This window comes from Leishmania martiniquensis, chromosome 19, assembly GCF_017916325.1.
Source record: "Leishmania martiniquensis isolate LSCM1 chromosome 19, whole genome shotgun sequence".
NCBI classification, from domain to species: domain Eukaryota; phylum Euglenozoa; class Kinetoplastea; order Trypanosomatida; family Trypanosomatidae; genus Leishmania; species Leishmania martiniquensis.
Window position 1 is genome coordinate 217,205 of NC_090154.1, and position 25,009 is coordinate 242,213.

The 25,009-nt window shown below is 60.0% G+C and overlaps 4 protein-coding genes across 4 annotated transcripts; all 4 read left to right on the plus strand.

Annotated features, from left to right (window-relative positions):
* Positions 1–875: 875 nt before the first annotated feature.
* Positions 876–1,949, plus strand: LSCM1_06245 (uncharacterized protein; the record flags this gene model as incomplete). The annotated part of the gene is made up of 1 exon (XM_067323676.1): positions 876–1,949. One exon carries the CDS (start codon positions 876–878, stop codon positions 1,947–1,949), a length of 1,074 nt encoding a protein of 357 aa, XP_067179305.1.
* Positions 1,950–1,978: 29 nt separating this feature from the next.
* On the plus strand, positions 1,979–2,416 carry LSCM1_06246 (uncharacterized protein; the record flags this gene model as incomplete). Its single annotated transcript, XM_067323677.1, has 1 exon — positions 1,979–2,416. The coding sequence occupies one exon, from the start codon at positions 1,979–1,981 to the stop codon at positions 2,414–2,416; it is 438 nt and encodes a 145-aa protein (XP_067179306.1).
* A 4,036-nt stretch (positions 2,417–6,452) lies between these two features.
* LSCM1_06247 (uncharacterized protein) lies at positions 6,453–8,039 on the plus strand (the record flags this gene model as incomplete). The annotated part of the gene is made up of 1 exon (XM_067323678.1): positions 6,453–8,039. The coding sequence occupies one exon, from the start codon at positions 6,453–6,455 to the stop codon at positions 8,037–8,039; it is 1,587 nt and encodes a 528-aa protein (XP_067179307.1).
* Positions 8,040–12,681: 4,642 nt separating this feature from the next.
* On the plus strand, positions 12,682–20,886 carry LSCM1_06248 (uncharacterized protein; the record flags this gene model as incomplete). Its single annotated transcript, XM_067323679.1, has 1 exon — positions 12,682–20,886. The coding sequence occupies one exon, from the start codon at positions 12,682–12,684 to the stop codon at positions 20,884–20,886; it is 8,205 nt and encodes a 2,734-aa protein (XP_067179308.1).
* Between the last annotated feature and the right edge of the window lie 4,123 nt (positions 20,887–25,009).

Genomic DNA, 25,009 nt, shown 5'->3' on the forward strand with positions numbered 1-25,009 from the left:
CATACAAGCACCCCCATCTCATTTGCGTAGCGTCCATCTCATTGGTCGCTCACACGTTTTGCTCGCGGCGGGCATGTCTAGAGTGCAACGTTCGAGTCATCTATTCCCCTTCTCTTTGCTTTTCTTGTTTCAGCGACGGCGGCGGCGCTGCGTTTTCTTCCGGTTCTCGCCGTCTACGCTCCCTCCCTCCTCTTTCGCTTCTTGCATCCTTCCCGCTCCCTTCCCCGAGCACCACCACCACCATCACACGGACACACACACACGCACGGACGACGCACTCACGCCTCCCTGCGCGCGCCTTCTCAAATCCAAAGAAGTCTAAAGAGTTGCGCGTGCCTCAAGTCATCCCCTCTTACTTTTTTCTACGCGTCTCGCCTGCACGTGCATTTGTGCGTGGGTGTGATCCACCATTTTCTCACGCGCTGAGTGTTTACGTCTGTGTGTGTATGTGTGTGTGTAAGCGCCATCTGCTATGCGAATCGCACTCTCGCTCTCGCCTTCGCTGACGGAGCCTCCTCCATCCATTCTTCCCTTGACTACTCGCGGTTCTTTGGCTCCTCGTCTCTCCGCCCTCCTCCTCTCCATCTCAGACCCCTCTCCTTCCCTGCCCCTTCGCTCGTTCCCACGCTCCCCAGCGCTTTTCCTCCACTACGCACCATTGCGTCCCCCACACCGCCACCGACCTTCTCTCCAACACTCCTCACGCGACCACCACCACCCGTCCCCCAATTTCTGAGCTACGCCTCACTGCATTCATACCTTCTCTTTCGGGGTCCACCCTGCACAGTCTCTCCATACTGCACGGATTCCGTCCCTTCCCCTTCATCATCCTTTCACATTCTACCCTACAACGTCATATTTGGACTATCGAAAGTATGGCGAGGCACGCGTCTCTCGCAGGTGCCCTGCTCGGCCTCCTCATGTGCCTGGCGGCGGCGACCGTCTCGGCGCAGCGGTCCCTGGAGTGCCAGATGGTGTGGACAGGCCCGTCCTCCAACAACAGCCTGCCGGACTGCCTCAAGGACTCAGATCGCATCCGGTCTCAGTGGGTCTTTTACCTGTATCCAGGCTTCGCGGCGCTCATCTTCATCTTGACAATCATTGGGCTCCCGATTGTGTTCTGCTGCCACTGCTGCAGCTGCTGCGAGGCGTGCGTGAAGCCGAAGGCGACGGCGGACGTCCGCGCTGCCCGCTGCTACCTGTGGATGTGGATCATGATCGCGGTGCTTGTGGCGTGCGGCGTGTGCGTGCTGCTCGTGTTCGGGGCGGTCTTACTGGGGCAGACAGCCGCAAAGATCCTCGACGACAGCGAGAATCGCACGCTCAGCTACTTCAACGAGACTCGCACGAACATCACCATGCTGCTGACGAACTACAACACAGACCCACCGACGCTTGCGCCGGTCGACCTCAGTGCGTTCGATACTGTAAGCACCGAGATAACGAAGAACGTGCGCATGATTCGCGACAATTACCTCAAGTACTTCCGGACTGCCGAGATTGTGGCGTGCTGCGTCGGCGGCGTTGGCGTGTTCCTGATGCTGTGCATGCTCATTTTCGCGTGCTGCCGCTGCACTGGGTGCTGCCCGGTTGCGTGGAGTTGCATCTACTTTGTGTTCGCGCTTGTTTACGCGCTGCTTGCGGTACTGTTCACGGTGGCCATCTACATACTGTTCGCCACCTGCGGCGAGGTGGATCTCCAGTACAAGCGTGAGCCCGGCGTCTTTCAGTGGTATCTGGTGCCGTGGTGCGAGCAGCAGTTCAGCTTCCAGTCGCTGCGGAATGAGGTACAGACTCGGGAGCAGGAGCTCTCCGAGAACGCCTGTGAGGAGCTGCTGAATTTTGCGACAGCGATCCGGATTACCCCGGCACGAACATGCAACACATTTTTATATGTGGCAACGGCATCACCAGTAAGAACGACTGCAAAACGCTGGACGAAGTGGTGAAGGTCATTTTGACCACGTACGTGAAGCCGATGCTGACGAACACGCTGTGCGTCGATCAGGGGGGCATGACGGAGCTGGAGAAGTGCACCGTGGCAGCGTGTGCATCCCGGTGCAGGAACTACGAGCAACCGAATCTGAGAGCCAGAGACTACGCGATGGAGATTATGAATGCTGCCGCCTATGCTGCGAACGCGAGCACTGCGCTGTCGTATGTGTGGCCGCTGCTAGAGTGCGGCTTCCTCATCGACAAGGTCGCCAACACGATTGAGAAGCCGAAGTACGATACCAGCTTCACCACGCCGAGCGACGAAGTGCACAGCTGCTCTGCGCTTCGCACGGCCTCGGTGATGTTGGGCACCGGCTTCTTTGTCGGCTCGCTCATGTTTATTCTCGGCATTTACATCCTGCACCGCGGCGCGTGGATAGGGGCATCCATGAAAAAGATGAAGGAACCTTTTGAGGAATGAAAAGAGGCTCCTGCGGAGCGACTCGTCCGGACCTTTTCAAAGGCGGCGCTGCCTCCCACCCTTATCCCCACCCACCCACAAGCACAACTCTCTTGTGCCCATCACGGCGATGGAAGTGCCGCTTGCGAAACGGTGGGTGCTCTCGTCAGTCCAACTACGGGCAAAGGCAGGAGAGGTTAGCATGCATGATTAAAATCTTTCATGATGTAATCGGGGAGGGGCATTGGAGGGGGGAGAAAATTCTTCGTGGCGGGTCACAGTCCACACAAGCTCGCTACCACGGGCCACCGGCAACTCAGTTCGAGGGAAAGACAGCATAAGGCATGCGAGGCCATGGCTCTGGTGGTGTCCTCTTTCTTTTTCTTGAGAGCGGCGTGAGGAGCGCATCAGAAAGAGATGCGCAGGACAGCGGTGCTTCTTGAATGCGCCCTTAGCAGAAGGAGGAAGGCGGAGCAGAGAGAGGAGCCGCTTCGAGTGTGTGTGCGGTGCGGGTATGTCTCATGCAGCCCCATTCTGCTGCACGGCGGAGGTCAGTCCGAAAGCGCGCGAGCGGCTTCTGTTCGAGCCCTCCTCCTTTGGTCATCACCCCCTCCCTATCCCGAGCCCTTCGACCCCCCTTGCCCTCTGCCCCTCACGGCCCCTCACCTCCTGATCAGCTGCATAGGCGTAAGGAGCTGCAGCGGCCTGCCCCCCTTCGTCCTCCTCCTCCTCCCCCCTCCCCCTTTACGGCCTCAGAGGTAGACGCATATGCCCACAGGGGCAGAAACACTTGCTTACGCCACGTATACTTTTAAACGCGTCGGCGCTTCTCGCCGGCTGGCCGAATAGCTGGCCGGTAGGGAACTCGGCAAATATGTGGAGTGCGTTTGTGTGCATTCGACTAGCTGCCCAGGACCTTTTGGGGGGAGCAGCAGATTTGCGCGCGCACAATCTTGCTGCGGCGATGGTTGTGCCTGAGCAGTAGACTGTGCAATCGTTTAGCGTGTGCGCGTATGTGTGTAGAAAGTCCTTGATCTTTCATAGAGATCACGAACGCTACCCCCTTAGGCGCGCACACGCACCCACTGAAGAAAGGAGCATACAGCTGTGGGGAGCGCTGAAATGGACAGGCCGAGCGAAGCAGAAAACTAAGAACGCGAAGCTAAGAGGCACACAGCAAGAGAGAAAGAGAAGTGTTCGCTTCCCTTTCCCCTTTTTTCCCTCTCGCCCCTGACTCCCTCATTTTTTTGCGCGTTTGTGTGAGACTGCGTGCGCGTCGAACAGCACTGCACCCATCCCTCGCTTGCACTCCATCTTTTCATCGCCTCTGCCTAATCACTATCGGGGGCAGGGGGGAGGGAGGGGAGGGAGGGTTTTTTCTTTTCCACCGCTCCCCTCCCTCATCGCTGTCGTTCGCGTTGAAGCGTCTCTCCGTGATGATTGTATATTCTACATGCCCGTAACCATGTAAATCTTTGCATATGGACGGGTGCCTCTCTGTGGCGATGTGTGTTGGGTTTTTGTATGGGCGTACGGTTACCTGTGCCACGAGACGTTCCGCAGCCGCTGCCACCCGCCCCAGCATACACGCGTGCATAGGGCATGCATGTAGGCAAGCGGCCCATGCAGATCTCAGGCAGAGAGGCAACCCCGCGCAGCCACAGACACGCTCCCCCTTTTTTCACTCCGGTCTTTTTTTTCGGGGTGTCTTCCCCTAATTTCGAGCGAATAGGAGGACAGGCCCATTGCCACCCCCCCATCCCTCCTCCTCTCCATGCGAATGCTGCCTCACCTCCTGTAGTGGTACAGGGTCATGCGCCCCCGACCCAGGGGCGGCCTGTGACAGCTGATGCGCTTGCGCCATGCATGTGATGGACGACGTGTCGGCATCACTCGTCCGGCCCTCACGCTGCCCGCTGGTGTGGCGAGGACCGGCGCCCCGCGCGTGTGCGCTGCGGCGGCGCAGAGTGAGAGTGGCGGGAGCGGACCACTGGAGAGACTGCCGTTATTATTATTATTATTTTCCTATTCGTTTTTCTCGCTGTTCCGCTCCTCCTCTTTTTCTTCGGGAGGGAGGCCAATGCGACTCGTCGAAGGGCCGCCATCTCAGTCGCTTATTTTTTTTTATCCCTACGCGCCTTCCGCCTGCTCCTCCGCGCCTCTGCTCCCTGGAAAGGGAGCGCGAGTCTGTGCACTTCCGCCCACACCCCTTTCCGCTCGCCTAATCCTGTTGAAGGGCGGAAACTGTGGGGCTGTGCCCCCCCTCCCTCCGCCCGCTCCTCTCTCTCTAGCGGCATGATTGGATCGTTCAGTCCCCTCCCCTAAGTGGTGTAGGGAGGGCGAGTGAAAGCGGAGGGGAGTAAAGCACCGATCGTTGAAGGTTGTGAAGTAGCCGGCTACTGGTGACGAAGACGGGCCGCTTCATGTCAACGGGGAGCGCTGTGCAAAGAATAAAACGAAACTGGGATTCGCAGCGCGTTTTCGTGTCTTTCAGAAGACACCGCATCGACACATTCTCTTGTGAAAGATGGGAGCAGAGCTGGTACTATCCTTGAAGGCCAAGTGCGACTGCGCCCTTATATCCAAAGCGTCTTCCTGGCCAGTGCAAGCGCGCCTCTTTCACCCCTTACGATCGCCTTCTCGGCGGCCGAGGTGCGGGCGGCAATCAGTAGCAGGCCCTGGCATCGCCGGGAGGGTCTCACAGCATGCGCAAAGCAGCGCGCTGCGGCCGGGTGCACGCCAACCAGAGTGGCGCAGGGATGGTGCAAGTCACACAGGGCTTTCTTTACTGACGGTCGGGCGCGCAACCACACGCAAGCGCAGAGAACATGAGGGACTCAGGTGCCCGTGTGGCGTACTTGTTCGCGTTTTCCCTTCGTCATGCACTTCCGCTTGCGGTGGCGTACTGCTCCTTATCACCTTGGACCTCGCTTCCCCCTCTTCGCCTGTTTTCATTGATAACACACCCTTCCACATCCTGGATGTCCCGCACACGTCGACGTACGCGGACTCCACGCCACGTGGATGTGTGGACACCCGCACGTTTATGCTGTTTCACCTCACGCATGCTCATTCGCGGCTCGGGGTGGATGTTCCTCTACTTGCACCCAAAGCAAACCTGCACTGCGGCGAACGTGTCATCACTGCACGTGGTCGCTCAGACTTCTAACTCGCCCCATAAACACTCCACACAAACACATCCACACACACACACACACGGGCAGAGCCAAACATTCGCCCTGCCCGCGAAGCACACGCACGGACGACGAACACGCGCGCCCTACCTTGACCAAGGAGAAGCAAGCCCACGAGCGTAGTGAGCATACCTTCACTCAGCACTGCGGCGAGGAAGCACAGGAAGACAAAGGAAAGGAGCAACGTGTCCCACGTAGACCACGTGTTCCGCGAGACACGCAAACTACTTCTCCCCTTTTTTCGATTCCCCGTCCCCTAATCCGTCAGCTTCGCTACAGACTCTGCGGTCTCCCCTAACCCGTCAGCGTCTTCGCTTTCTCTCGCACACATACCCCCTCTCCCCCTCCCCCACACACATACACACACACCGTTCAGGTACGCGCAGCTGTCCCAGTCGTTCTGCGAGAACCCCATCCTTCTCCTTGTTCTTCTACCTGAACGCTCTTGTGTAGTGTGTGTGTGTGTCCTTCTTCGCTCTCTGTGCTCCGCCCTCTCTCCCATTCCCACCGTTTCAACGGCTTTTTTTTTTCGCCCTTTTGCCTTCGCTCGCACGTGCTGCTCCGATTTCTCCCTCATATACGTTTCCAAACATTTTTGAACATTCTAGTTGCGCTCTCTCGCATACACACGCCGCCGCTCCCTCTCCCCCTCCTTACCCACCCCGAAGACCCGCTCGCTCATCTGCTGTTATTCTCACTATCAGTACTTCTCTCTCGTACTGTGAAGCGACTGCGGCTACGCCACACACACACGTGCACAGGCTCACGCACTTCTCGGTGAGGTGACACACGAGGCGCTCTCCCTAAAAGGAAAAGAAAAAAAAACTGTGCTCAGCCCACCTTCGAGAGGCAGCACTACAAGTATGGCGAGGCACGCGTCTCTCACAGGTGCCCTGCTCGGCCTCCTCATGTGCCTGGCGGCGGCGACCGTCTCGGCGCAGCGGTCCCTGGAGTGCCAGATGGTGTGGACAGGCCCGTCCTCCAACAACAGCCTGCCGGACTGCCTCAAGGACTCAGATCGCATCCGGTCTCAGTGGGTCTTTTACCTGTATCCAGGCTTCGCGGCGCTCATCTTCATCTTTACAATCATTGGGCTCCCGATTGTGTTCTGCTGCCACTGCTGCAGCTGCTGCGAGGCGTGCGTGAAGCCGAAGGCGACGGCGGACGTCCGCGCTGCCCGCTGCTACCTGTGGATGTGGATCATGATCGCGGTGCTTGTGGCGTGCGGCGTGTGCGTGCTGCTCGTGTTCGGGGCGGTCTTACTGGGGCAGACAGCCGCAAAGATCCTCGACGACAGCGAGAATCGCACGCTCAGCTACTTCAACGAGACTCGCACGAACATCACCATGCTGCTGACGAACTACAACACAGACCCACCGACGCTTGCGCCGGTCGACCTCAGTGCGTTCGATACTGTAAGCACCGAGATAACGAAGAACGTGCGCATGATTCGCGACAATTACCTCAAGTACTTCCGGACTGCCGAGATTGTGGCGTGCTGCGTCGGCGGCGTTGGCGTGTTCCTGATGCTGTGCATGCTCATTTTCGCGTGCTGCCGCTGCACTGGGTGCTGCCCGGTTGCGTGGAGTTGCATCTACTTTGTGTTCGCGCTTGTTTACGCGCTGCTTGCGGTACTGTTCACGGTGGCCATCTACATACTGTTCGCCACCTGCGGCGAGGTGGATCTCCAGTACAAGCGTGAGCCCGGCGTCTTTCAGTGGTATCTGGTGCCGTGGTGCGAGCAGCAGTTCAGCTTCCAGTCGCTGCGGAATGAGGTACAGACTCGGGAGCAGGAGCTCTCCGAGAACGCCTGTGAGGAGCTGCTGAATTTTTGCGACAGCGATCCGGATTACCCCGGCACGAACATGCAACACATTTTTATATGTGGCAACGGCATCACCAGTAAGAACGACTGCAAAACGCTGGACGAAGTGGTGAAGGTCATTTTGACCACGTACGTGAAGCCGATGCTGACGAACACGCTGTGCGTCGATCAGGGGGGCATGACGGAGCTGGAGAAGTGCACCGTGGCAGCGTGTGCATCCCGGTGCAGGAACTACGAGCAACCGAATCTGAGAGCCAGAGACTACGCGATGGAGATTATGAATGCTGCCGCCTATGCTGCGAACGCGAGCACTGCGCTGTCGTATGTGTGGCCGCTGCTAGAGTGCGGCTTCCTCATCGACAAGGTCGCCAACACGATTGAGAAGCCGAAGTACGATACCAGCTTCACCACACCGAGCGACGAAGTGCACAGCTGCTCTGCGCTTCGCACGGCCTCGGTGATGTTGGGCACCGGCTTCTTTGTCGGCTCGCTCATGTTTATTCTCGGCATTTACATCCTGCACCGCGGCGGGTGGGTTTGGGAATATCGCAACAGGGACCTCGATGCAGTGCAAAAGGGGACAGTGTATACGCAGGGGGGCAGCATTGCTTCGAGGCCAGTGTAATCTCCGTGTTCGGGAGATGAAAAACGGCCACGTCGCGGGAAGGGCAGCTCGTCTTTAGCATTGGCCGAAGCTCAAAGTGGAAGTGGCGGGTTAAAGAGGTGTTTCAGCCTGGGCCAGATGTTGCGGGGGCCTGTACAGGCTTCCCGTTGACGGCGCCAGAGCTAGATCGGTGCGTCGCATCCTGCGGGGGGGAGGGGTGCGGGTCTCACGGCCTTCGTGCCGGGAAGATGCCGGGCTGTCGTTCAGACCTCGAAATCGGGTACGTTGGCGGACTCCTTGGCGTCGGCGCACAGCTCATTGCTGGCGCGGTGCCGGGGAGTTGCACGGCCGAGGTGATGCGGAGCGGTGCCCTCCCCCTCGACGCTGACCTGCGCTCTCTGCAGTGGCGGGGCGATCGGCTGAACGACGCCAGAGAGTGATGGGGGGTCAGCCTCCGTGGCATAGGCGTACTTCGAGAGAGGACGATGAAGGGCGGCTACCCTTGCGCTTTTTTGGGTGAGCTTCGGGGGTGGTAAAGGGGAGCGGCGACGATGCAAATACCAATAGAGCTCACATAAACGGTTCCGCGGATCTCATGGACGCATGGCCACGAAGGGTTGTTGCTGTTGTTTTTCGCTGGCGCATTTTTTTATTATTATTTTGCGTTGCTTTGTGCGTGCCCCCTTCGTCTCCTCGACGTGAATTCCCCTTTTTACTTCGCACCCCACCACCCCCACCCCACCCCTCTTACACTCATTCTGTGTTTGTGTGTGTGTGTTTTCTGTTTGTACGATGTGTTGCTGTGGTATGATGCCTGGAGAGCGCGTCTCCTGATGGCGCTCTTCTGTGGGTGCACCCGGAGGAGGCAAAAAAAGAAAAGCAGAAGGCACGCTGTCAACTCTTTGGGTCTCCCTGCCCCCTCCCCTCCCCCTCGTGGCGAATGCACTGAGGAAGGGAGAAGGCGTGTGCGCAGAAACCCACGTCGGACACATACCAAAGAGCGGAGAGGGGCGATATCGTCACGTGTATTGTCCCGGCAGTTTTTCCGCCGCTTTGCTGAGTGTGTTGTTGCATTTCGCAGGATTACGAAGAGGTGCCCCTCCCTCTGCCGTGCTGAATGCGTCTCTACATCTCCCTCACCCCACCACCACCACAGCCCATTTCGTTTCTCCGGGCCATTCAACACTCCCCCCCGTACTACTTCTGCTCATGTCTTCAGGCGTGTCAGCAATCCTTCCTCGCTTGGAAGACGCAGTCTGTGCTTCGATTTGCTTTGTTTTTTTTTGCGTTGTTGATGGCTTCATATCCTCAGGAAGTGTACTTATCAGCTTATGGGGGCTCTCCCACCACCTCCACCCCTCGTGCTGCATCCCTTCTTCGACCACGTCGGCAGTACTGCAGCGAGGGGCCATGAAGAAAAGCACGAAGGAAGCGGAATATCAAACATAAGTGAATCTTCGCTGTGGCTGCGCGTGACCCTTCTGCACGGCGAAGAAGCGTTGGGGGTCCCCTCATGGGAGAATGCAACTCTTTGTGCTTCTTTATAACCTCTGCACGGATGCGCTTGCATGCCGTTTCCTGTCGAATGGCAGACTTACGAACAGGACTTTACGGTGTCTCTCTCCTTTTTCTCCTGTATAGCCGGCGGCTGCGGAGGCGCGGCGGGGCGCGAGAGCGCAGGGTGCAGTGACGAGGCGGGTGTGGGCCCTCTCTCTCTGTCTCTCTCTCAGCTCTACACGCGCAGTCCTCCCTGCAGCTCCTGCGTCGGCCGCACCCTTTTCTTTTTTCTTCTTTCTTCTTTACTTCTCTTGTTTTGCTTTGAGTCGCTCGGCCGCGGACTCTGTCACCCTCAACTCCCTTCCCGAGGCCGCACCCGCCTTCATCTCCTTTCTTAGCCGACAGGCGAACGAAAAGAGAAGAGAAGAGGTAGTCGCAGAGGGGGGGCTATGTCTCTGCGTGTGCGTGCGGCGCTCTGCTCTGAGGTAGCAGTAGTCAACGCCGTGCCGTTTCTTCCGTTTTTCTCTCTCTTTCCTCCCTCTGTCCGCCCACCCTATCGCGTTGCGTCGGTGTCGTCCTGCCCCGTGTCTTCTTCCGTCACTCCCCGCATCCTCAAACTGTACACGCACTTGCGCATACATCAGCATACACGTGCAGAGCGACAACGCAGCGCTCGAGGGGGGGTTAGTAATGCGGGCAACGGTGTGTGCACAGCAGCGAAGCTGAAAGAGTTGTCGAGTACGATAGTCATGGCACATACCCCTTCTCATATGGCTCGCTTGTTTCGTGCCTCTTTAGTGTTTTATTTTTGTGAGTATGCTTCGAATGTTATGCTCCACGCGGCTACCCCAACTTGAGCGGGAGACCAAAAGGCGCGCGTGGCACCTCTGCCAGTCGCTCTCCGATGCGTTTGTGTAAGTAATGGGGCGATGCAATGGCTTCCCTTTCCCCCTCCCCTCCACACACACACACCCGCACATCCGTACACACTGCAAAAAAAAAGAATACCGAAGAAAAATCGCGGGGTGATGGCGGCACTTGCAGACGGACAGAGGACAGAGAAGATTTTAGGAGGGAGAAGGGGGGCTCTCTCTCAAGGCGGCTACCACACGCTCGCCAGAAGCGGAAAGGGAAGAGAACGAGGAAGAGTCGACGACAGGAGTAAGACGTGCATACGCTTTAAACAAAACAAGCGAGTCGCCATGCGAGCTGTGCCGATTCCGAAAGAGGCAACAGAAAACGTTTTGAGGAAAGCGGCGTGCGGTGGGTGCCCACCGTAGCAGTAACTCAGCGGCACAGCCACGCACACCATTCACCTCAGTTTCAAAACGTTTTGGCAACGCCTCGAAAATAAAGTCGTCTCCTTTCTTATCAGCTTCTCCAAAGAATTTAAAAAAAGAAGCCAGTGCACACGCACGCACACACTTCAGGAGAACAGAACACCGCCTCCCGCTGACCTCCCCCCTCCATCTCGGCACCTCTCTTCTGTTCTCGTCTTCTCTTCTTTTGGTTGCCATTCCGCGAGCAGAGGGGCGCGGCGGGACGATTCCCGAAGAGAACGGGAGACACGCAGCTGCAGCAGCAGCCGCTGCTGCAGCTGCGCTGTATTACTCAGCAGGAAACTGAGGGCAGCGCGCAGCCCTCTCCTGTGACTCTTCAACCCCACCCTCCGCTTCGCGACCAGTGTCTTCCAGAGCGCGAGGACGAGCACCCGCGCGCCACGGCGCCTTCACTCGCCCATCTTCATCTCCTTCAGCTGAATGTCATCTATGGCTCTCGCCGTGTATCTTGTGGCTTAGCTCCTCTTCCTCACCCCTCTCCACACCGTCAGCAAGCACTCGAGTCGCCACACACACGTACACACACAGCCACGCCAGCTCCCATTTGGTGGTCAGCGTAAATCGTTTTGAGTCGTGAAAAACTCGAGCGCGGTCCTTTTTTGTTTGTTTTCTGTCTATGTGTGTGTGCTGGTGCACTGTCCTTTGGCTGTCGGCCTGTCCGCCGGGGCAAAGGCATAGGGGGAGCCGCTATCGTATCTGCCTCTCTGTGTTGGCTTTTCGGGTGCCTTACGGGCTCTCTCTCTCTCACTCCCTCCCTGCGTCAGGCTTGTGAGTGAGTGAGTGTGTGTGTGTGTTATGCACCCCTCGACTGCGGACGTTTCCGCTTCTCTCTCGGCGCACACACAATATCAGCAAAAGGGTCGTCTTGGGAGCGGCGCCGCGGACAGCGAAAAACACTTTTCTTCCGCGCTCCGCTGCCACACTCCACTCCCCCTTCCATTTTGCATTCCTCCTCCCATAGAACGCTCCCACGCCCGACTGCCCAGGCGCGGACAGCGGTACTGGGTCGACCCCGCGTACGAGCAGTTTTCCTGTACTCTCATACACACATGCAGTTTTCCGACTCCACGTCATCGAGCTCGTCAGCGTGCTCAACTCCGCGACGTGGCTTCGAGGGCGAAACTGCGGGGGTGAGCGCGCCGAAACCGTCTGCCAGCGCGAGTCGCGCGTTTCCAGCTACTTCTTCATCAGAGCGACGCGGTACCCTCCACAAAGATGCCCATCGGCTGTGCATGGATAGCAGCTCGTTTCAAATTAAGCTTACTGCGAGAGTTGGTACGGAAGGAAGTCAGGCATCAGGAGCCTCCATCGCATACGACGGTACCGATGGAACGGGTGAAGACAACGAGGGTAATCTTCATATGCCATTCACGCAGCAGCCGCCACCCTTCTTTGCCGGAGTGTCCGCTGCTTCCTCTGCAGCTCCAACACCGCAGGGAGAAACTTCGGCAGCGAAGCTCGACGTGAAGGCGTTCCACATAGTGCCCTCCTCATCCTCTTCGACTTCGACGGCGTCCACCGCTGCCTCCGTGACGAGTGGGCCACCAAACGCGAGGAAAGCGAGGGGCAATTCGAGCCCAGCGAAGCGTCTACAGCTGGGCCCCCGCTCTGCCTCCGCGACCCTGTCTGGGGCGGCTTCTTCGTCACCGTTCACGCCCCTCGACCCCGCGGCGCAGCGAAGCGGCAGCTCCCCGTCCGATGTAGCTTTTCGCTCTCTAAGCAAGCCCCGTGCCGCGCCAGTCGTTTCCTCTGTGACTGCCGAAGCGCCACCTGCTGCGTCGGTGCCGCTGGCTGCTCCCCATCAAGACCTCGCGAGTGCGGATCTGATGAGAGTCTCACCCGCCGCCGACACGTCCATGACGGCGTCGGTATATCGCTCGCCCGGAGAGCAATCGATCCGGGCAGTTGCTGCTGGCATGCTCGTCGACACCGGTAGCAACGGGATCGCTGCCTCGCCCACGCGCTTGGCTACAGCGCAAGCGACGGTGTGGTCCACTGCACCGGACCTCCCTTGGGCCTTGCAGCGCCCCCCCAGCACGTCTACCTCCGACAGTCTTCCCAGCGATTCGCCTCTGCTGCGCGGTGCGTTAGCCGCTGCGGTGCACCGCAGCGCCGCCTATTCAAGCTTCGACGACGCATCGGACGAAAATGTGGACGAGGATGAGCTGAACAGCAGCGAAGTAAGCCGCGCTGCCCAGGCGGCGCTGGACTCGGTGGAGCAGCTACGTCGGAACGCTGGCGTTTCGGATTCATCCCCGGCACTGACGGCGATGACGGAGCACTCCTTCTCCGTCACCCCATCTCTGACACTGGCACAGATGGAAACGTCATCGCCACCGCCGCCACCAATGCAAGTGCGCGCGCCTGAGGACGAGGTCGACACCGCTGACAAGGGGCGTGATGCCACCGTGGCAGGCCTCCTTGTGAGCAGCGACACCGACCCCGTGGAAACCCCGCTGTCGAGAGGGCGGGAGCTTGTGTGCGGAGCGGAGTGCTACGGAATAGATGGAGCTACGGCTGCTGTTTCTTCCGGCGTTGGTGGGACCTCTTGCCACACCGCTGCTGCCCGACGGCAGCCGCCACCTCCACCGACTCCGTCCACCACAACGAAAAAGTCGTCGTCGTCGCCTTTTTCCCTGCGACGTGGCGTGCAGAGCGACGAAAGCGCCAGCAGCGGTGCCAGCTCCTCTGACACTGAGGTGACTGTGAAGCAGCAAGGCAACCCAGTCACCGCCCAGGGCGCCTCTACCGCGCACGAGACGCCTGCCGAGGCGACGCGAGTCGTGGCAAACTACAGTGCCTCGCTCCTACCACCGAATCGCAGCAGTAGCACTGCCAGTCACTCTAGCGACAGGCTGGAGGGCACCGCTGCTGGTGAGAGCATCGGCTCCGCGACAGCGCCATCCACTGCCGTGATGGCGGGCGGCACTCTTATGGGCAGTGGTCGTGAGGGCGTCATCGTTGGGGGCATCGCACCGCATTTCAAGGAGGCTCTGTCTCATCATGTCCTTCAGCCTGCGCCAACCTCGGAGATGCACGACGAGATGCAGATAGCGGCCACTACCTTTACGACACGAACCAGAGGAGGTGAACCGTCATCACAACGACCATGTGCTCTGCTGATGCCGCCGTCACCGTCCCAGCCACGCGCCACGATGATACCAGATGACAGTTTCTCCTCCTCACCCTCGTTCAGAGACATCAATGCTGCTGTGTTTGCAGGGCCATTGGATCGCAGCAATAGCGACCAGGCGTTGCTAGATACAGGGCGTGACGTAGCGGCGCAACCGTCGAAGGGAGATGCGAAGTGGCAGGGGTTGGTAATGCGGCGCGCCTCGGGCCCTAACGCATCGTCAGCTTCGTTCTCCTCTGGAGGCGGTGGCAGTAACGGCAGAGAGATAAAGGGGCCCCTCGGCAATCGTCGCACGAGCGGAGGAAGCAGGGAGCATGTCTATGTAGAGAAAAGGGGCTGCGGCAGCGATCGATCTTCGGGGCCGCCCTCTACCGCCGATCCTAGTGCGGTAGCTTCAGATGCCATCTGCACGACGGACGGGTCTGCTGCTCATGCAGGCCTTCTGCAGTACACGGAGGACCTCGACGCAGGTGACGCTTGTGAGAGGGAGGCGGAGGACGAAGATGACGAGACTCTCATGAGCTGCAGCGGTGCGGAGGAACAAAACGGCAACCCGCTTCTTCTGCAGGAGGCCGGTCGCTGGGACGGCGTTCTAGCTGAAATGGAGCTGGTGGACTGTACGGTGGTTTCGCGCGTATATCAGCGCGCGATGCCGCGCCAGCCCATCGCATCCCTATCGGAACGTGAAGACGACGTGGACAATACAGAGAGCGGCGATGGCGAAGACTTTTGCCTCTTCAAAGTGGTCTCACCTTTTCCTATGGCGGCCGCAGAGCATGGCGCACGGTGGCCGCAACGTACTCGACTGCAGAGGCGCTTGCTCGCTTTGGCAGAGGAGATGCGTGCGACGCAGCGTGCCCTTGACAAGGCAGGCCTCACTGCGGCTACAGCGGAGTGGGAGCCCTCACCCGCCCAGCACATGGGCGCTGGTGAAAAGGCAGCCAACAAAGGAGGAGAAGTCGTCGATGGTGGCGAGGGCAGTGCGGGCGACGTCTTTGCCCAGAGGAGGCGGCGCACCACCTGCGCCGGTGTTTCAGAGGTGTACGTCGACTCCAGATGTCGTCTCATCGCCCAACTGGAGGTGGCGCCGTACATGGTGCCCTTGCGGCACGTCGTCGCTGCCAGCTGTGGCGCAGGCCTTCGTGAGTGCGAAGTGCTTGCTCTCATTCGAAGCGTCGTTTGCAAGGTCGCCACGATGCACAACGCCGGCTTCGTGCACGGCGCACTGCATGCCGGAAATGTACTGCTCTCCAGCTACGACGGTGACGCCGTATTGACGCAGCCATGCGGGCTGCTGAGTCAAAGTTTGTGGCTGCCGTGCGATTTGTCTGTCATTAGTGTGGCGCGCGCCGACTTCATGGCGTCATACCTTCCCGATGTTTGGGGCGCGCATCGGCTAAATGTCGAGGCAGCGGCGGCGACGCGTCGCAGTCCCCAGCAGCGGCCGAGCGCCGCGGAGCTCATCACGGGCCATAGCCTGGCCGCACTGGGCTGGCTCAACGGCGACGATTCAAGGGAAAGTGTGGAGCCTGATGGCAGGCCTGACAGCTGCGAGTCGAGCGTGTCTGGTGCTGCCTACGTCCCCACCGCTGCCGACGACCTCTACGCCGTGGCAATGATTACCTTTCTGATCTATCTTGGCATTCCACCGTTTCACATGGCGTCCCTGTGGGCTGTGGTAGAGCGACTCGGCGTGTTGGGTGAGGACTACAGGTCTGCAATGCAGTCGTCGTCGTCGTCTCCCACGGCGGCCCGTCTGGAGGCGCGCCGCCTGGTCGCAGAGTTCTGCTTTGGGACTCGCCGACGTGAGGCCGACCGAAAGGGCGGCCACGCACAGACCGAAGAAGGTGCCCCTCTGTCTTCAGCAGAGTTCATGCAGCTGCCGGACCTCCTTACCCGCACGTGCGGCGCCATGCAACACCACGCCGTTGCGCCCTTTCGTCCCGACTTCGAGCGAGCCTTGCAGTCATTCATTGTAGATTGCTTGGAGGCGTCATGCATCGCTGCGGCGTTGCGGTCAGAAAGTGTTTCTCTGTTGGCGTGGAGTGCGGCGCAGCGCGTCTACGCGGATGCGCAGGAGCTGCTCACTGATCACCCTCTCTTTCAAGTCTTTACCCTCCCAGCACAGGCAGGCGAAGAGGACGAGGAGGAGGTAAAAGGGGCCGGTGACGGGCAGCCAATGGTGGAGGAGGAATCGCAGCTGGACGCTGATGAGCGGATGCGCGATACGGTGCACCGGGTGACCTACCCGGCTTTCTGCACGTGGGCTCGCGCCCGCGACGATTGTGGGTCGGCACCGCACCTGAGTCGACTGCACAGCAATGCGTTCTTCACCGCCCGCTGCAAGGCCCTGTGCGAACACGTCTCTACCGCCGCGCCCAACAACGATGCGGTGACGAGTGATTCACAAAACGCCTCACGGGACGGTGAGTCGCGGTCCGTGCTCTCAGTCCTCAGCCCCCATATGGCGGGGACGCCGCCCGCATGGCAGCCCCCCATCCCTTACGCGGAGGCACACAACAGCTGCCGTCAGGGCTGGAAGGTGGGCACGGACACCTGCCAGGGGACTTCGACTGATGCCGCGGCTGCAATCAGTCAGCGGCAGTGTCCAGGCGACCCCCGCGCGGGGGTCGCCGCTGCCTGGCCCTTGGGCTTCTCCTCGCTGGTGCGACCGTCGGCGGCAGCGGTGCCTGCTTGGCTTGCCGCCTTGGCGGAGCAACAGGAAGGTGCGGTGGCGGCGCAACTCTTCTCCGGTGAGGGGTATCGTGCCAACAGCAGCTTTGTGTATTACCCACACCTGCGCACGTTGGCGCTGAGCGCGAGAAAGGGGGGCATCTTCTCCTTGAGCCGCACCTTTCTTTTGTCGCGTGTGCTGCCCGTCGCAGACACACTGGTTCTGCAGCGCTTGGCTGACTGCAAGGTGACGCTGCTCGCGCCGTTTCGCTACGTCGTTCTGGATGCGGTGCAGCGCTGCGAAGTTCGACTGGGCCCCTGCGAGTCGTGCGTGCTGCGCGACGTGCACGACTGCCAGCTCATTGCCGTGGCCGCCCGCGAGCTGTCCGGCAATAATGTCACCGAGACCCACTTGAGCTGGAGCGCGCAAGGGAGCGGTCGTCTCTTGCTAAAGTGCAGCCGTGGCGTCGCCACATCCCTCTATGGCCTGGTGTATGAGGGCCTCGTTGAGGACTACTCGAGGGTCGGTCTCCCGCTGGAGCACGCCGCTTGCTTTGCCGCCACTGCGAATATGATTGGCGACGGCACTGAGGGCGAAGACGCAGTTGGTTTTCGAGCGCCGGTGCTGATGCGTCGGCGCTCCGTAGAGCTTCTGTCGACCACAGCGACCATCGTGGATCGCAATCAGGTGGAAGCAGGGCTGTGCCTCGCACCCGAAGCACCGTACGCTCACGCGCTGCTCTTGAGCGATAGCCGCTACGTGCACAGCGGGCGGCACAGCGGTGGCCCTCAGAGGTCATGGACGTCGCCTCCTGATATATTCCACTTCTATGGCGAGTTGGTGGAGAAAGACGTGGTGGTGTGCGACGTGCACGGCGGCACTCGTGATGGCGACGCCCGCCCGGTGGTCTTTGTGGTTGGCGCGCTCGGTGACGTCGTCGTGGAGCGATGCAGTTACTGCACCATTGTGGTGGCCGGAACTCCGAGCAACCTGCAAGCGTTCCAGTGCCACAACTGCCGGCTGGTCTTTATGGCGCGAGAGTCGGTGGTCGAGGATTGTGCCCAGGTGGAATGCGTGGCGCTTGTAACGGAGTACCTTCTGTTGCGGCGATGCGATGCGGTGCGGGTGCGACCGCTCTTCCTCGACTGTCCCTTCAGCGATGAAGTACTGCGGCGCGTCGTCGACGGAAGCGTCGGCGGCGCCGAAGAGGAGATGGTGATAGGCGCCTATGAGGGTGGCCGGCTGGATGAGCTGAACGCGGTGCTGCGCGGCGTTGGGCAGGGGGTGCACTTGGAAAATTCTCAGAACGTGGTTGTCGAGGACCTCGCCTACTTTCATCAGCTCAGCGGCCGCGACGGCGATGGCGAGGACGTGGAGGGGGACGGCGTCGGAGACGGGGACGGCATCTTCGTGTTGTCGGTGACGTATGCGAGTACGCCGAGCCCCCCCACAGCCGGGATGCTCTCGAGCGATGCCTCGCAGCTCATGGTAGATGCTGCGCAGTCCCTCGCGGAGTACCTCTCTGTGCCATGCTACGTGGAACCTCTCCAGCGCTACGGCGGCGATAAATGGGACGCGTCCAGTCATGCGTGTCGACCCGCCGTATCCTTTCACGACTTACTGAACTGCTCTGTGCTTCGCCTGCGTGAATCTCTGTGCCCGCTGAAGCCGCAGGTGTCATCGTCCTCACGCGACTTGGCATCGACACTCGTGGATATGTGCGTGGAGCGGGTGCACGGCGGCGTCATCTATGTGGAGGACGCCGTCCACACGCTGTATCTGCGCCACTGCGTCGGCCCGCTGGATGTCGTCGTCTGCGCTGCGACGACGGTGTTGATGGAGGCGTGCGTCGGCGTGCAGCTGCGCACAGCGTGTGCGAGTTTCCGTGCCACAGACTGCGTTGATTGCCATGTGGCGCTTCACGTGAACAGCTCACCACAGTACCAGCGCTGCCGGAGTGTGCAAGCCTCGGCGCTGAACATCACCGCGTGGGACTTCGACGCACTGCTTAGCACTGCCGGGGTAGACTTAGCGACGAACCTGTACGATGCGCCGCTGCTGCTGACGGAGGAGTGGGAGGGCACGGTGGCGGTGGGGCCGTCTCGTGCGCCGTCGGGGACGGGTGCCGCGCACGGCGTCGATGGCAGCTCCCTGCACACCTCCTCGGCCCTTCAGAGCACCGCTGATATTTGTGCCGTACTGCTCGCCTCGGTGCACAGAGAGGAAAGGCGTTCGCCGCGGGGAGGGCTGCTCAGTGGCAGGCCGGGAGTGTCGCCTGACCAGCTTCCGCACATCTTGTCCGTGCTGCACCAGCCTGTGACAATTGTTGCCCCACTTCCTGGGCTGTGCGTCAGCCCGACCGAGGCTCCGTTCCTGGAGGAGCTGGAGACGCGAGTCGCGGCGTGGGCCAAACGACCGTTCTCGGTATCGCGTGAGGAGGCGGTTGCCGTCGCGCTGTACGCCTTGGCTGACTTAGCAGAGGCTTACACGGGCTTCACGGAGTTGGCAGAGGCGACGGACTCGGCGCAGCCCACGGAAGCACCTGGACTGGCGGCTGCGATTGGCGCTTCCCTGGATCCCGACGCGCCACCAGAGCTGCTGATCACACGCGCGCCTCCCTCACCATCCTCTACATCTTCTGCCCCCATGACAACAAGCAGCGTTCCGAGGCCAGCGTCGGACGCCGTCGAGCAGAGGCGCCCCTCCACGGATCAGCAGCAGCTGCTGCAGGCGGAGATGCGCCACATTATGGGTAACACGCAGACCTCGACACCTGCAGCGGCAGCGCTGCTCGATGTTTTTGCCGACGAGAGAGGTTCTACTGCGGAAGAGAACTCGGTGGAGGGGATCGCCATGCACCATGCACCAGCATCGTCACCCCCTTCACCGCCGGCCTACTATGCAGACCACACACGCGTGCTGGCAAATTGTAACGCTCATGCTTTACCACCAGGAGCGCCTCGGGCCGCGCCGGTGGCACTACACTGGCCGCCAGAGTCAGGCAGCTCGCCGATGCGCGCGCGGCATGGTGAGCTAGCCTCTTTCGAATCAGCAACGCTGCCATGCGCCACGACGAGTGGGGTTGCCTCTTCTGCTGCCGGGCTTGACTGCGCGGCTTCAGCGATCGAGGGCGACACGTCCGTGACCTCCAGCGTTGCCGCGCCACCGCTGCCGCCGGGGCCAGCGTACGCGCTTGCCCCTACGAACTTTGGTGCCTCCTCCACAATGGACGTCTTTTATCGCACACAGCGCGATGGTACGTCGGTCGCCACTGGGACCACGGGGCCACTCATGGAGGAAGACGAGGGGGCGGGGCACACTTCCGCCTCTCCCGGACCCGATCACACACGTTCGCCAGTTATCAGCGGCGGCTGCCCGACACTTGTGTCGCCCATGGCGAGCAGTGACGGCCACGTGGGCACGTGGAGCGGACGACAGGCTTCAACAGTGGCTGAGACTCTTGGTGCCGTCGATGCCGAAGGACACGATTCGTGGTTGCCGTCGTCGAAGAGGTCACCGCGTCGTATGACACTGGACCCGCGCAACTGTAGCAATGGCGACGAGCTGTTGAACGTCACAGCTGCGCACGGAAGCACTAACGCGGCCGCCGGTGGAAACAAGCCGCCGGCGACTCTCTTGAGGGTCGAAGGGATCGAGCCGGCGTACGCAGGCAACGCTGCGCATGTCTCCTTGCGTACCTCCTCGTCCTCCGTCGCCGAGTACCCGCGGCGCGGCGTGACATCATACGAGAGCAGTGCAGAGCATGCCGAGGGCAGCGGTGGCGGCGGCACAGAGGAGTCGCCGTTGCCACAGACGAATTTTCTGTACGTCTCGCAGGACTCGTCCTCGCGGCGGTTAGAGCTGAACTCACCTGCAGCCACGATGACCCCACTCACGGTCATGGAGGCCAAAGGTGGCGACGTTGGCGAGCATGGCATCGTATGCAGAGTGGAAGGTGCTGTGGCGGCGCTGCCGGCAGGCGGGCGTAGGGCGATGGCAAGCGCTGACCTTCCAGCGGTGAATCGGCCCTCTGACGTGACAGCAATGCGTGAGGCGGGCGCAGGCATGAAGGAAGTGCTGCGCCGATTAGAGCAGGCGCGTCAGGTCTTTGCGCGAAATCAGCGATCATGGCAGTCACCCACTCGTGGTGGCTTGGAGGCTCGAGTGCGAGCGGCGGTGGCGAAGCTGACGGCCTCGAAGGCTACGCGCGCGAAGGGGGCGTAGGCTGCCTGCGCGGATGGCGCTGAGAGGTTGCAGGGCTCTTGCCGTTTACTTTGAGGCTGCTGCGAAGACTCACCCTCACCCTCTTGTGCATAACTGTGCAGATGCGCCACGACGGAGTTGAGGGGCTGTCGTAGGGAAGGGACGACACACTACTGAAAAGAGGTCCCATAGAAAGGCAGTGTACGAAACAGTAGGTGCCCATCCTCGCATTGTGCGTGCGCGTCGAGCTGACTTCACGCGCAATCCCATTTCAACACCGCCGGCGGCTCCCTTCACCGAGGCAGCGGTGTTGGCGGATGCAAGTGCATATCGTTGTCGCGTTCGCCACTTCGATGCGGAGGGCCGGCAAAGACACCTTTGCGTACATATGGCACGGCTCCCCTGATAGTAAATGCCGTACCTGAGGGCAGTTGCCCCCCCACGGCCACTTGTGACTGCTCTTGCATGCATCCCCTTTCCCGCAGCTGTTGCTGCCTGTGGAGTCCTGCTCCAGGGCATACCCCTCGCGAGGAGAGACACAGGAGGGTGCTGGTCGTGCCTTCACCTCCCTTTCCCTACCGAGCACCGCTACCCTCTTTTTCCCTGTGCACTCCCTCTCTCTACTGCCTCCACCTCTTGTCACCCTTGCACACTCACGTGCACACACATCTGTGCATAGCTCGACGTGCACACACACCTGTGCTCCGTTGCGCTCCGGCGCGCTTACGATTTCCTCAAGTTCTTTTTCGTTTGTTATTTTTCTTTTTTGCTCCCTCAGATGTTGCCATTCACCTCTTTAATGCCTCACTTCTGTCCCGCACATCACACCGTCTGATGAGTGTATGCATCTCTGTATGTGCGTGCTTTGGGATGCGCTGTATGTGTGCCCAACTTGCCGAAATGGCAACACATCACCGTCAGAGGAGAACCGTTCAATTAGAAGCTGTGCACTGGGCTGCGCGCTTGCCGAAGTGGAAAAAAAAGCACAGAGAGCGACGGCAGTATAGAGCAACGCTACGCCTAGCGCCACTTTTGAGCTCCACGCAGCACAACTCAGCAGCTGTGGGCATCAGCTTTTTGGCGCGACCGATACCAGGAGCCTGGTCGCGCTCTACATTCGCGGGTGAGCATCTAACTGGTGCCTCGTGACGGGGCCACTGTACATCGCCTCGACTTGCACACAAGCAACAGCACATTAGACACCGACTGCGAGGAGAAGGAAGAGGGGGCAAAGCCACGCACTCACCCATACACACTCGTGCGAAGACACGGCGCGAGGCTAACGACTGCGCCCTTCACCCCGCCGCGCGTCTCCGTTTCCTTGCAGTGCCGCCGCTGCTGTCGTTTCTCCCTTTCCCTCTCTTTCTCGCTGCCAGGCTCTTCCTCCGTTGTCTTGTCTCTTCACACGCCCTTTTTGCCTTCAGCTTTTTCGTTTATCGAAGTGCACAGCTGCCTCTGCCTCTCTCTTTTTTCTTTTTCCAGCAGGCATTCGCTAGGGCGTCTCTTTGTCTGTCTGCTGCCGGTGCGGGTAGACGGCCTCCACGGCAAGCTGGTCTCTTTTCTCGAGTCCAGTTCCCCCCCCCGGAGCACCACCGCGGCTTCTCCTTACCGTTTTCAACGCCTCTCCCCTCCCTCACAGAGGCGAACGTACAGACATCCCACAAGCGCGCACGTGTCGGGGGAGAGCCTTCGTTTCCTCTCTTTTCCTTTGGACTGCTCGATCGCTAACGCGCCAGTTTATTGTTGTTGCGTTCGCGTCTCCGTCTCTGCGCGCGTGCGTGTGCGTCGGAGTATCTGTGTGCGTGCGTTGGCACCCCTGTTTCTTTTCAGTGTTCACCGGCCGTCTTCCCCCCTCTACCCCTTCGCACACCGACTCTCAGCGACTTTTCTTTCGCGGTCTTTACCCGTCCCGCCGACCGCCTTTTCTGTCAAAGTGTTCTCTCTGTCTCTCTTATTCTTTTGTGTCAGTATCCCTCGCGCGCTTTTCGCGCTCGCACAGGTGGTAATCTCTTCTTATTCCACTCATTGGGTGCGCCTCATCGTTTTCGGTCTCGAAGCGTCTCTCGTGCTGGCTGAACCTCATCGGCTCTTCATTTATTTATTGGCTTGTGTGCTCGTCTCTTGAGCCCATTAGGGATTCTTCGCCCTACACATATATATATATATGCCGTCTCAAGGTACAGCGCCTCTTCCACCTCCTGCTAGACCGTCGCTTGCATTTCTGTTGCGCGGCTCTCCCTCTCCTCCCCCTACCTCTGCACCTCAACTCGCCGCGGGCCCCTCGCCGCCTTTCCTTTTTCGCTCTCATATTCTGCTCTGCTGTCGTTTGTATCGTCCTTTTCCCTCCCTCTCGCTCACCCCCTCCCCTGTCTCTCTCTCTCTCGGTGCATCTGCACTTCCCACTACCCACCTCACTCTTCTCCAAGGTGCTCGCTGCCCTTTGTTGCTGATAGCAAACGAAACAAACGAGAGCTGCCTCAATCCCCCCCTCCTCCTCCTCCTCTCTGCCTGTCTTTGTGTGGTGTCGTCTCCCTCTTCCCTCATCTGCGGCGCAGCTGAGGTATCAAGTGCTCGTGAGTGTGCTGTAGCTGTGATTTTCTGGTCATTTTTTTTTAGCTGCGTGTGTTTCTGAGTCCGTGGCGCCCAGCGGACTCTGCGGCGCTTCCTCCTGTCCTCCTTCTTTCGCTGGGCCTCCACCTGGACCTCCACTTCAGCCCTCTCTCTTTCCTCTCTGCTAAAGCTCACGGTGTGCAGCTCCTCTCTCTTTTCGCGCATTTCCTTTTTGCTGTCGTCGTGACGGTGTTGCATTTCATTTCTAACGGGCGATTGGCAACTTGTGCGTATGCCTGTCTGTCTGTGTGTGTGTGTATGTCGTGCTCTCCGCTCTCTTCCCCCCCCGCTCCCCATCCTCTTGCCTTCTCGAATCGATGTCGACTCATCCCCATCCCTCCCTTTTCTGCTCGCACCGCTTACGCGGTAGGCGAGTTGAGCTGCGACGTACACCTAGCAAGAATCACCTCACGTACGGTTGCCTCCCTCTCTTTTTGTTTTCCCATTACCAGACGTGTTGGCCCCCTTATCATCACCACCTGAACCTCCTTGTTCTCTGCTGCTGTCGTCGCTGGGGCGTGTGCGTCATGGACGTGGGCGTGTGCCTGCTGCTGCCGTGGAGGAGGAGGAGGTGGGGAGGGGGGCGTGCAATATCTGCCCTTCGTGCACTCCCTATCCTTGGGTCCGCTCTCTCTCTCTGTGTGCCCTCGACTCCCTCCACTCCACTCCCACTCTTCCCTTCCCCCTCCCCCCGCCTTTACTCGTCTGCCGTTTGTCTCATCGGCGCTTCACCCTCCCTTGGCTTTCTCTCGCCTCGACACGTCATTTTCTGTTACCCAGGATAATACCGGCACACCCGCTACCCTCCCCTCTCCCCTCTTCCTCCTCCCGCAGGGGGCCCCATCGACGGAGACTCTCTACTCCCTTCGCCACCCTCGCTTGGCCCGCCTAACGCGCTGGCAGCCGGGGCTTCGACGGTGCTGAGGCGCACGAGCGCTGCGCATCGGAGAAGCAGGCTCAACTAAGGGTCGCACGTGTGCGAACCAAATGTGCCGCCCCGTTGGACCATCACCACAGCAGCCAAAGAAGAGGGGGTGAGAGGGATCGAAGCAGAAAGGGGGGAAGAAACAGCACAGATACACAAGGGGGAGCCCCCCCTCCCTCTCACACGCACGCACACACACACATACACACACACACCTCCCTCCCTCCCTCCTCCTCCGGCAAAGTACAGAGGGCAAGTCAGTCATACACCCTCGTGCACTTCGCCGACACTCGAGCTACCGACAGCGATACCAGAGCAGATGGACGATAGCAGAGCCACGACACTTCCCTAGATACAACGGTATTGTGCCCCCTCCCCTTCCCTCGCGCTGTGACAGGGGAAGGGGGGAGCGAGTGAGTGTGACGCAAGCCGGTTGTCAACGTCCGTTGCAGCAGGAAATCGAATAATAAGACTTGCCTGCCGGTTCGGTGTCGATCTCGTGGTCGCCGTCTCAGCTGCCACGCGACGGGCGAGCCCTTTTCTTTTCCGCCCCCCTCCTCCGATCTCGTGGTCGCCGACTCGACGCCATCTTTAGCTTTGCTGCTCTTC